At 37.1% G+C, this 12,835-nt stretch overlaps 1 protein-coding gene across 1 annotated transcript in view; it reads left to right on the top strand.

The window, feature by feature from the left end:
• The window catches only part of RORB (RAR related orphan receptor B), a 157,607-nt gene that overhangs the window by 107,015 nt on the left and 37,757 nt on the right, over positions 1 to 12,835 (top strand). The window contains exons 6-7 of the mRNA XM_053699973.1: positions 6,249 to 6,370; positions 6,531 to 6,663. Coding sequence (XP_053555948.1) covers positions 6,249 to 6,370; positions 6,531 to 6,663 — 255 coding nt within the window. The remainder of the gene's footprint in view (positions 1 to 6,248; positions 6,371 to 6,530; positions 6,664 to 12,835) is intronic.

The raw sequence follows: 12,835 nt of genomic DNA, 5'->3' as shown, positions 1-12,835 counted from the left end.
TATTTTCGTTTTCATGAAAACTGTGTTTGCTTTGATTTAACCTTTTAAAGCCGTTATGCCGTTCCATTCCGTCATAATTAGACTGGGCTTTAAAGCCGTTATGACGGAATGGAACGTCATAACTAACGGCTGTCCTGAAGCCTTCTGTGCTTCAGGGATTTAATCGCGGTCTGGAGGGCGTTCCTAGGATTGTAGGGACGCCCCCCAGATGCGATCCAATAATTGAAATCTCGCGATCGTATGCACGATCGCGTAGTTTCAATTTGTCTACATCGGAACAGTTGTTCCGATGTAGGCACTTTAACCCTGTCACGAAAGGGTTAACAAACCCTAAATCCTTATGAAGAAAAAACAAAAACAAACAAAAGCAATGTACAGGTGTAACCTTTAATGGTTAATTCATATAATACAATTGCAGGCTTTGGATCAGTGTACACTGGCTAACAGGGTACTACCTTTTTTCAGTATAAATATTTTGAGTTTGAAACAGGAAGTGCATGTTTGTGCATAACTGGTCTATGGGATAAATTGCACACTGCCTGATAAGGATAACTACCATAATTTTACTTGTGAACTTTCACATGCCTCAGAAGCATAAAAATAACTTAACATACATTTTTCAAAAAAAAGAAAAGAGTAAGGTGTTTGAAAATACTGTCTTTTAGATGCAGGTGAAGCTACTTAATGGTTCCCGAAAAATAAAAATTAAAATTTTATGACTTACATACCTTAAAGAATGTTATACACTTTTGATCACTAGATTGCAGCAGTGCTTACAAACATGTATATGCTTCCATATAGTGTTGTATACATGCATGCCCTGAGCATACCTAGAAATGCAAATTATACAACAGGAAGAAATTATATTCGTTAAGAGAAAGAAAATGTAAAGTGGTTTTTTTTTTGTTTTTTTAAAGCTGCATACTCTGTATGAATCGTGAAAATTAATTTTGATGTTCATATCTGTTTAATTAGCTTTAAGAGCCAGAGTAATACAATAGAAGTATGACATTTCACTATGTAGAGTTTATTACAAATGACAGGTCACTCTGTAAGAGAAAATAAAGGGTAAATGAAAAAAATAAATCAATATTTGCAGCAGAAGTCTTTCACTATATGATTAAAACAAATATTTTTTTCACATTCTAAATTTACTGTGTCTAATACTGTGAATAATGTTGTGAATTCTGTTTTAGACAAATATTTATTGAGTAATGAATGCAGAATAAAATATATCTATGGGATTTGATTAATAAGTTTACGATATGCACCATGCATTTGAGAAATCTGAGTTTGTTTGTTTGGTTTTTCTTTTTTTTTAAAAAGCAGATTTAAGTATATCTTAAATAATAGATACATTTCCCTTTTTGCAGTTAAAGTGTTAATCTCATGTGGTATATCTGGTTTGGTGCTAGATGTTGCTAGATAAAGCATTTTCATATAGTTCTATTAAGGTAACATCTACTACTCCCAGGACCAATACCATTACCATAGGCTAATATAGCTTTTGACCAGAACAAATCAGGCATGGCCTTTCTGTTAGGAACTAAAGGACAATTCAGACTCCTTCCCACATGGTAAGTGGTAACCCATATAAGTAAAGGAGGTAGAATGAGAGTAAAGATACAAAAAGAGCAATGTGGGTGTGCATGTGTATCTCCTATAATATGCATGTTTATATGTACACTCACATGTAGTGTATCTCCTATAATATGCATGTTTATATGTACACTCACATGTAGTGTATCTCCTATAATATGCATGTTTATATGTACACTCACATGTAGTGTATCTCCTATAATATGCATGTTTATATGTACACTCACATGTAGTGTATCTCCTATAATATGCATGTTTATATGTACACTCACATGTAGTGTATCTCCTATAATATGCATGTTTATATGTACACTCACATGTAGTGTATCTCCTATAATATGCATGTTTATATGCACACTCACATGTAGTGTATCTCCTATAATATGCATGTTTATATGTACACTCACATGTAGTGTATCTCCTATAATATGCATGTTTATATGCACACTCACATGTAGTGTATCTCCTATAATATGCATGTTTATATGTACACTCACATGTAGTGTATCTCCTATAATATGCATGTTTATATGTACACTCACATGTAGTGTATCTCCTATAATATGCATGTTTATATGTACACTCACATGTAGTGTATCTCCTAGAATATGCATGTTTATATGTACACTCACATGTAGTGTATCTCCTATAATATGCATGTTTATATGTACACTCACATGTAGTGTATCTCCTAGAATATGCATGTTTATATGTACACTCACATGTAGTGTATCTCCTAGAATATGCATGTTTATATGTACACTCACATGTAGTGTATCTCCTATAATATGCATGTTTATATGCACACTCACATGTAGTGTATTGTAAATTGAAACCCAGTTTATAATGTAAGTCAATGGGAAGTGAGGGAGTTAGGTTCCAGACCCCTCTCAAAATTGGCATAAGTAACACCTAATACATTATTTTTAAAGCTTTGAAATGAAGACTTTAAATGCTAAACAGCATTATAAACCTAATAAAATAATCACACAACACAGAATATATAATTAATCTAAGTTAAATGAACAAAAACATTTGCTAAACAGCATTATAAACCTAATAAAAATAACCACACAACACAGAGTTTACTTGCATTTTTCTGCAAACAGTTCTTTCTATGCATTCCATTCTGGATTGATTTATAGACAGGAAGATCTTGTTCCTTTGCAAGCTGCTCGATAGCTCAGGTCTGGTTAAACTGATTAATTTCAGCTTGTTTGGCTTGCATATCTTTGCTGCAACACAAGCAGACAGCTCCAACTACTGGCTATTTTAATCAATGCACTGCTTCTCAATGCTTTTCAATAGCAGTCACATGACTGAAAAAAAGGTTGTTATTCTGAAACGGTGCAAATTGAACCGTTGTAAACCGAGGGCCACCTGTATATACAGTACTGTGTATATATATATATAGATAGATAGATAGATATATAGTATATAGACACTGTATATTTGAAATTCAAAGCAAAGAGGTTTGCATTCAGTGGACTTAAATAACGGTGCTATTTATTCAGTAGCAGACCTACTCAACAAAGGTCCATGGTGCAAAACATTTTTATACCCCCAAAGGGTTCAGAAGTAAGCAATAGTAGTTATATGCATTCTGCTTTGCATAATGATTTTTAGAATAGATCTGTGACCTTTCTGATCTCAGATGTACCCTTGTATACTTGCCTTTGCAAACATTTTAGAGCCATTTCAGTAAAACAATACATGTACACCTCTATGTATTTAACAATCAAAAAAGGAGTCCCGAGCATAAGCTGCCACTGACACAATCAGCGCTAGTCAATGCAGCTGTGTGACAGTGGCAGTTTCCATTTGTTATTAGCAGTGCTCTGTGAGTCTTGAGCAGTACTTTAACCCCCCGCAATGGAGTTAAACACTTAGAGATGCAGGGTCGCTAGTCTTAAAAGGACATGTTTTAACCAATTAGAGCATGTCATTTTTTTTACTATATTATGCCTTTAAAGACATTTTTTTTTATTCTGTGAGAGCCAGGAAAGAAATGATCTGTTCTTTGATACTTTGTCCTTCTGAAACTAGAGTTGTTCATTTACCTTTTGTGTATCATGATTTTTGAAATCAATCCTCTTTTGAATTTTTATTTATTTAGAAACTAGATTAGTGAAATACTTTTTTGATGTTTTTTTTAATCATACTTGCAGAGGTGTGTCCCTTTCCTCCAGTAAAGAAGAGGTCCTTATCAACCTTTTAGGATTAATAGGAAGTAAAAAAACAGTACTGCAGAGTTAGTTTCAACTGACATTTAGGGGCCGATTTATCAAGCTCCGCATGGAGCTGTATGCAGCTGTTTCCGCGTGAGCCTTCAGGCTTGCCGGAAACAGGAGTTAAGAAGCAGCGGTCTTAAGGGGGCGGCATTGCACAAGCATTTCTAGTGAAATGCTTGAGCAATGATAAATGCCGACAGCCTATGCCGTCAGCATTTATCGATATGCGGCTGACATGGTCCACTACAGCTGATCATGTCCGTCCGCACATTGATAATTCGGCCCCTTTTTTTAGGGGAAAAAATGACGTGTAAATGCTGCTCTTTTATGTATGATCGAAATTTTTAGAGTACAATGTCCCTGTGTATATATAGCGGGTTGCAACATGTCTTGCAAAGGAATGACAGATTTAGAGTTTCTTTATATAGAAGTGTACATTATTGTTTTAATTAGTAAAACATCTAAAAAGTCCTAAAAGTAATTAAAAAAAAAAGAACACATTGTGTGATGGACCTGATACTTTCAATTGTACAATCTGTTTTGTGCTCACCATTGTCAAGTCACTCATTATGTTGCTGTTCATTGTATATCGCGATGAGACATGAAACTCTATTATTCTTATACTAGAATTGGGTAAACATGAAAAATATATAAGTAACATAATTCTCTGGCCTTTTGAAGGTTATTTTCTTGGAGTCTCTATACACCTGCACAGTAGCCAAATATGTGGCCAATGTGAAAAAAAAAACATTACAGCTAATTGATTCCTAACTGATGTTTTTTTTCTTTTGTATCTTTTTTTTTACTAAAAGGACAGGAAACTCAGCTTTTTCATGATTCAGATAGAGCGCTCCCTTATAAAAAACATATTTTTACTTCTATTAAACTTACATTGTACTCTTGGTATAATTTGTTGAAAAGCATACCCAGGTATCCTCAGGAGCAAACACATATTTGGAGTACTTTATGGCAACAGTTTTGCAACAATGCGCTTAGCAACGCTATACGTTGTGCAAACAGTGCTAATGCTCAAGTGTGTAACATCGTTTTCAGATAGAAGAAACAACTTTGCAATGTAACTTCCATTATTTATTTTGCCTGGTTTTCTTGCCAAGCTATTTTTCTACTTCCTACCCAAAGAGAGCTACAGTGCATCCTACAGGATTTAGACGTTTGACACAGAAATAGTAAAGGAGATAAGATAAATAAAACTCAATTGGCATTTCAATGAGCATGCCACTGAAATTCCCTTAACAAGATGGCAGTTTTAAATGCTTTTAAAATATCTGCAACACTACAATGATGTGATCACTTGCTGATATGTACTATGCATAAATAGAACGTCTACTTTAAAGGGGCATAAAAGTGTAAACTGTTAAAGCATTTATGTGACTATGAGGCCCATTTATTAAACAGTGGTCTAAAGACCGCTGCTCCATAACCCTGTCTGCCTGCTCTGATGAGGCGGACAGGAATCGCCGCAATTCAACCCGATCGAGTATGATCGGGTTGATTGACACCTCCCTGCTGGCGGCCCATTGGCCGTGAGTCTGCAGGGGGTGGCATTGCAACAGCAGCTCTTGTGAGCTGCTGGTGCAATACTGAATACGGAGAGCGTATTGCTCTCCGCATTCAGCGAGGTCTTGTGGACCTGATCCGCACTGTCGGATCAGGTCCACAAGACCTTTGATAAATTGGCCTCTATGTGTTAAAACCCTAGAAAGGGATTAAACACATAGTAAAAGCCAGATCAAGAGCAGCTATGCACTACTTGTAGGTAGCATAACAAATATGATGAGCCAATGACAAGAGACATGTGAGTAGCCACCAATCACCAGCTAGCTCCCAGTAGTGCACCAAGATACCAAGAAAACAAAGTAACGTTTGATCACAATTCTTTAGAAAAATGTATCTAATGGGTTTCAACAGAAAATCATCATTAAAGTCTATGGAGATTTTTATAAATAAGTTATTTGATACATTTTTCTAAAGGATTGAGGTAGACCGCTATATTTGATAACAGAAGTAAATTGAAGTAAAGAAGTAAAGTATCTTATAATGACAAGCTCTGTTATAGGGTAAACATAATTAGGATGTCTTAACTAATTGAAAATGTGATTTTTCTAATGGATTGTAATTCTATAGAAAATGAAGTAAAATACCTCCCAAGTTCAATACAAAGTTTTTTTACAGCAACCTCTAATGGACTATTATCTAAATTGTAAGTTCCCACGGGAACAGAGCACTCAATTCTCCCTGTATTTGTTTGTTAGATTTTGTCTGGTGTCTTATATTGAATTGTATCACTGCTGTACTTTTATCTTTGTACCCATGGACAGCGCTGCGGAATCTGTTGGCGCTTTATAAATATAAAATAATAATAGTAATTAATTGCTTTATTTGTGTTTTTTGGCCCAGACCGAGTTGCACAGAATATCATAAAGTCCCACTTGGAGACATGTCAATACACAGTGGATGAATTACATCAACTAGCTTGGCAGACACATACCTATGAAGAAATTAAAATTTACCAGAACAAGGTACAGTATCTGTAAATTAAAGACAATTGAAATCAAGTTCTTGACAATAATGATTCTTAGAATATTGTTTTGAACATCAAAGAAAAACTCTTATTGTTTGAATGTGGAGAATTGTTTGCAGCAACACTTCATGAAATTAATTGCAGTCTCTCTATTGCAGTCAAGGGAAGCATTATGGCAGCAATGTGCTATTCAAATTACTCACGCTATACAATATGTGGTGGAGTTTGCAAAACGGATAACAGGCTTCATGGAGTTTTGTCAAAACGATCAGATATTGCTACTTAAATCAGGTGAGTGCATAGTCATTGAACTGTTAATGTATTAATGTAGAGACAGTACCACATACCCAATAATCCATATCACTGCATAGAAAGACACTTCTCACAAGTTCCTATAAAGCATCACACTAACTAACAATTGTCTCTACAATCCAACAAAAAAAAGTTATTTCTAAAGAATAATTTTGTTGAAAATTAGATATTTGTTGGTATCTCATAGTAGTTCCACATTTCACATTTAAGATATCAACACAAAATTTCTGACATAAAAACATTTTATATGCATAACCTATGCAGACATAATTGCATATATATAAATATATATATATATATATATATATATATATATATATATATATATATATATATGTTCCAACTTCATGCACTCACTCCAACAAGTTTTTATTTGCCTGGGTGTCTCCTCCTGAATTATTCATATGCAAATTTCACTCACAGGACTTAATAATAAAGTAGTATTTTTTTCATCAATACATTACATCAACATGTGTCAAGGTCGACGTTTTGGCTTAAACACTAAGCCGTCTTCAAGACCATCTTAGAACTTCAATGTTACAAACTCTGTTTCTGAACCGCCATTAGAGAGAGCTGTTGATGTAACGTAATGATGAATAAAATACTACTTTATTATTAAGTCCTGTGAGTGCCCTCATCATTGAGAAATGTGTATATATATATATATATATATATATATAAACAGAGATTTAGGATAATATATTCCACTCATATACTCCACTAATTACTTTGTGTAGCAATTTAGTGTACCTTGCAATATCATATTAAATATGTTTGAGATACTTAATCAAATTCAAATAAGTATTTTTTTTGGCTAGTTATTTTGCAATCAAGTCGCTTCCAACCCTAGCTGCTGTAGCATACTGCTATTTACATTACAAAGGTGCAGTGTTATGGCACATAACCCTAATCTCAACCTTTCCCATGTAATTAAAGCTATTCACCCCAAAGACATCCCCCATAATAAGACATTAACCCTTAAATCTAAACACTTTCTGAGAAATTTCTCCACCAGAAGATCCATTACAAAAGTCCCTCACCAAAAATTAATCCTAAAAGACATCAAAAACATTCAAGACTAAAACCCCTACAGACTGGTAAAAATTACATTAGTACAGCGTATCTTGACATTCAACAGAATACTCTATCTTCAACATCTTTCATCAATCCAGTGACAGATACTTTTTTATTATACACTATCACCACAATCAGTAATACAGGTTGGTTAACCTGACTTAGATTTTAGGGTGTTTATCTTGATTAAAAAATATTTTTCTACTTTTTAGGTATTTTAGTGGAAAGTGTATATATAAGTGTTTATATGTATATGCATGTGTTTATATGTGTGTATATATATATATATATATATATATATATGACAGTGCAGCTTCCTGAGAGTTCTGTTTTGCACCCAGGGCTGTGCATGTTACAGGGTCATAGGATGTGTACCTGGTCCGGCCTGAGAGTGCTGACCCCACCCGTGTTTTGTATATATATATATATATATATATATATATATATATATATTTGTAAGTATATACATATGTACATATACATTTATAAACACATAAATACACACACAAACACACACACACTCATATATATATATATATATATATATATATATATATATATATATATATATACACCCATATTCATATTTAGACATATATTCCGGATATACCTATCTACATTGTAGCCTGTTCCAGTCAAATAAGTTGTCTTATACCATATACCTTTTAATCCTTATCAAAAAAATAAAAATTAATAATTGTATGAATATTTTTTTATCAGATATATGAGTGTAACACTGTGTGTTATGACTGTACAAGTGTTATGCAAATAACTTCAGTGAAAAACCCAAAGTTTGAGAAAATGTTAATGATTTTTTTGTATATGATTTGGCAGCAAAATGGTGACATAAAATATACCATAATGGGCCTAGATCAACATATTGGATTTACCACTTAAAAATATATATATAGTTTTGATAGGTACATTTAAAAAAAAAAAGTCTTTATGTATGCTTAAATTGAGTTATAGCACAAATGCTAAAAATTCTCTGGTATTTTGGCCAAGTTTTTCTCTGAAATTCCTGTTTGCAAAGGGGTTGAGTGAATCTCAATTCAAACCTCAAATGTCACTAAAAGACCAGGGGCGCGATCCGATATACGGCGCAGGTTTCGGCGCAAGCGTGGAAACCTGCGCCGCCCGTAGTTTCAGCTTGCAACTCGAGCTATCCCATATACGGCGCCGTCAGAGGCTAAAGTGCCGTAAGTCTCACAAACCAGCGATGTCCAGAAATCTGCGTAAGTACAAATTTCTGGAGTCGCCAGTGACTTACGGCACTTTAGAAACTGCTGCCGCATAAAAAAACCTGACTAAGTTATTAAATCACCCGTACTGTCTAACACGCCTCCCAAACATAGCCTGACACGTATATACCCCTCTATCCGCTATCCCCCCTCACTCTCCTAATAATAATAAATGTATTAACCCCTAATCCGCCACCTACATTATCTATATTACCCCCTAATGTGAGCCCCCTACACCGCTGCTACCTATTTTATCTATATTACCCCCTAATGTGAGCTCCTACACCGCCCCCATCTATATTACCTACCCCCTAATGTGAGCGCCTTACACCGCCGCCATCTATATTACCTACCCCCTAATGTGAGCCCCTTACACCGCCACCATCTATATTACCTACCCCCTAATGTGAGCCCCTTACACCGCCGCCATCTATATTACCTACAACCTAATTTGAGCCCCTTACACCGCCGCCATCTATATTACCTACCCCCTAATGTGAGCTCCTACCCCGCCGCCACCTACATTACCTACCCCCTAATGTGAGCTCCTACCCTGCCGCCAGCTATATTAAAATTATTAACCCCTAATTTAATCCCCCTATACCGCTGCCAGCTATATTAAATTAATTAACCCCTAATTTAATCCCCCTACACTGCCGCCAGCTATATTAAATTAATTAACCCCTAATCTAATCCCCCTACACCGCCGCCAGCTATATTAAATACATTAAACCCTAATCTAATCCCCCTAAAGTAATCACCTCTATTACCAGCCCTTAAAAGGGGCTTTTGCGTGACATTGCACCAAAGTAACAGCTCTATTGCCAGCCCTTAAAAGGGCTTTTTGCGGGGCATGCCCCAAAGAAATCAGCTCTTTTACCAGCCCTTAAAAGGGCTTTTTGCGGGGCATTATCACAAAGAAATCAGCTCTTTTGCATCTAATCTAAATCCCCCTACACCGCCGCCACCTATAATAAATGTATTACCCCCTAATCTAATCCCCCTACACCGCCACCACCTATATTAAATAGATTAACCCCTAATCTAATCCACCTACACGCCGCCACCTATATTAAATAGATTAACCCCTAATCTAATCCCCCTACACCGCCGCCAGCTATATTAACTATATTAACCCTAATTATATTAGGGTTAATCTAGTTAAATATAGTTATTATATTATATATATTAACTATATTAACCCTAATTATATTAGGGTTAATATAGTTAATATCGTTATTATATTATATATATATTAAGTATAATATCCCTATCTAACTCTAACATCCCTAACTAAATTCTTATTAAAATAAATCTAATTAATATTAATATTATTAATTAAAATATTCCTATTTAAATCTAAATACTTACCTATAAAATAAACCCTAAGATAGCTACAATGTAATTAATAATTACATTGTAGCTATTTTAGGGTTTATATTTATTGTACAGGTAACTTGGTATTTATTTTAACTAGGTACAATAGCTATTAAATAGTTAATTTCTATTTAATAGCTACCTAGTTAAAATAATTACCAATTTACCTGTAAAATAAATCCTAACCTAAGTTACAAATACACTTACACTATCAATAAATTAAATAAACTACAAATATCTAAACTAAACTACAATTAAATACACTAAACTAAATTACAAAAAAACCCCACTAAATTACAAAAAATAAAAAAAGATTACAAGAATTTTAAGCTAATTACACCTATTCTAAGCCCCCTAATAAAATAACAAAGCCCCCCAAAATAAAAAAAATTCGCTACCCTAATCTAAATTACAAAAGTCAACAGCTCTATTACCATCCCTTAAAAGGGCCTTTTGTGGGGCATGCCCCAAAGAAATCAGCTCTTTTGCCTGTAAAAAAAACAACACCCCCCCATTACAACCCACCACCCACATACCCCTATTCTAATGCACCCAATCCCCCCTTAAAAAAAACCTAAGTCTAACCCCCAAGTGCTCCTTACCTGTCCTGAAGACCGGCGGAGAAGGTCCTGTTGCAGGCGGAGATGTCTTCTTCCAGGCGGCGACCTCTTCTTCTTCCAGGATCCAGCCGGCGCGGAGCGGAGGAGTTGAAGACCGATGACCGCGGAGCTGAAGACCGTCCATCTGGAACTGAAGACCAGCGATGCTGGAACTGAAGATCGGCGACGCTGGAACCGAAGACCTCTGGAACTGAAGACCAGAGCCGGAACGTGGAGGATCCTCTTCATACGATCGCCGCCGTACACTGAATAGGAATTCAAGGTACGCAATTAAAAATGGCGTCCCTTGAATCCCTATTGGTTGATTTGAGCCTTCAAATTCAAATCAGCCAATCGGATGCGAGCTACTTTAATTCTATTGGCTGATTTGAATAGCCAATAGAATAAGAGCAACTGTAATTCTATTGGCTATTCGAATCAGCCAATAGAATTACAGTAGCTCTTATTCTATTCTTTCCCCCTCTCTTTTGCTGTCTCTCTCCCCCTTTTTTTTGCTCCCCCCCTTTATTTTGTTCTCTTCCCCTCTCTTTTGCTGTCTCTCTCCCCTTCTCTTTCTCTCCCCCTCTCTTTTGCTCTTTCTCTCCCCCTCTCTTTTGCTCTCTCTATCCCCCTCTTTTGCTCTCGCTCCCCCCCCTTTCTTTTGCTCATGTCCCCCCTCTCTTTTGCTGTCTCTCTCCATCTCTTTTGCTCTCTCTATCCCCCCTCTTTTGCTCTCACTATCCCCGCTCTCTTTTGCTCTCTCTCTCACCCTCTATTTTGTTCTCTCCCCTCTCTTTTGCTCTCTCTGTCCCCCCCTCTTTTGCTCTCTCTCCCCTATCTTTTGCTCTCTTTCCCCCCCTCTCTTTTGCTCTCTCTCTCCCCCTTTCTTTTTCTCTCTCTCCCCCCTCTCTTTTCCTCCCTCTCTTTTGCGCTCTCTCTCCCTCTCTCTTTTGCACTCTCCTCCCTCTCTTTTGCTCTTTCTCTCCCACACTCTTTTGCTCTTACTCCCCCACTCTTTTGCCGTCTCTCTCCCTCTCTTTTGCTCTCTTTATCCCCCCTCTTTTGCTCTTTTCCCCCCTCTCTTTTGCTGTCTCTTTCCTTCTCTTTTGCTCTCTTTATCCCCCCTCTTTTGCTCTCCTTCTCTCCCCCCTTTCTTTTGCCCTCTCCCCCCTTTCTTTTGCTCTCTCCCCCCTCTCTTTTGCTGTCTCTCTGCCCTTCTCTTTTGCTCTTTCTCTCCCCCTCTATTTTGCTCTCTCTATCCCCCTATTTTACTCTCTCTCTCCCACCTTTCTTTTGCCCTCTCCCACCCTCTCTTTTGCTGCCTGTCTCCCTTTCTTTTGCTCTCTCTATCCCCCCTCTTTTGCTCTCTCTATCCCCCTCTCTTTTGCTCTCTCTCTCCCCCTCTCTTTTGCTCTCTTCCCTCTATTTTGCTCTCTCTTTCCCTCCGCTTTTGCGCTCTCCCCCTCTCTTTTGCTCTCTTTCCCCTCTGTTTTGCTCTCTCTCTCCCCTTTCTCCCTCTCTCTTTTACTGTCTCCCTCTCTTTTGCTCTCTCTATCTCCCCTATTTGGTCTCTCTCTCTCCCCTTTCTTTTGCTGTCCCTCCCTCCTCTCTTTTGCTGTCTCTCTCCCTCTCTTTACTCTCTCTGTCCCCCCCTCTTTTGCTCTCTCTATACCCACCCTGCACCGCCCACATCACACCCGGTCCCCGTCCGCGTCACGCACAGCTCCGCCCCTCCCGCATCACACCCAGCCCCGCCCCTCATCACGCCCGGTCGGCCCCAGATGCCAGGTCAGTCTGTTGATGGCCAGGTGTGTTTGTCCTCGCAGTCTCCACTGCGCATGACAGCTTCGGACAAACACA

Source organism: Bombina bombina, chromosome 2 (assembly GCF_027579735.1).
Source record: "Bombina bombina isolate aBomBom1 chromosome 2, aBomBom1.pri, whole genome shotgun sequence".
In the NCBI taxonomy this organism is placed as follows: domain Eukaryota; kingdom Metazoa; phylum Chordata; class Amphibia; order Anura; family Bombinatoridae; genus Bombina; species Bombina bombina.
This window is presented reverse-complemented; position numbering and strand designations above follow the sequence as displayed.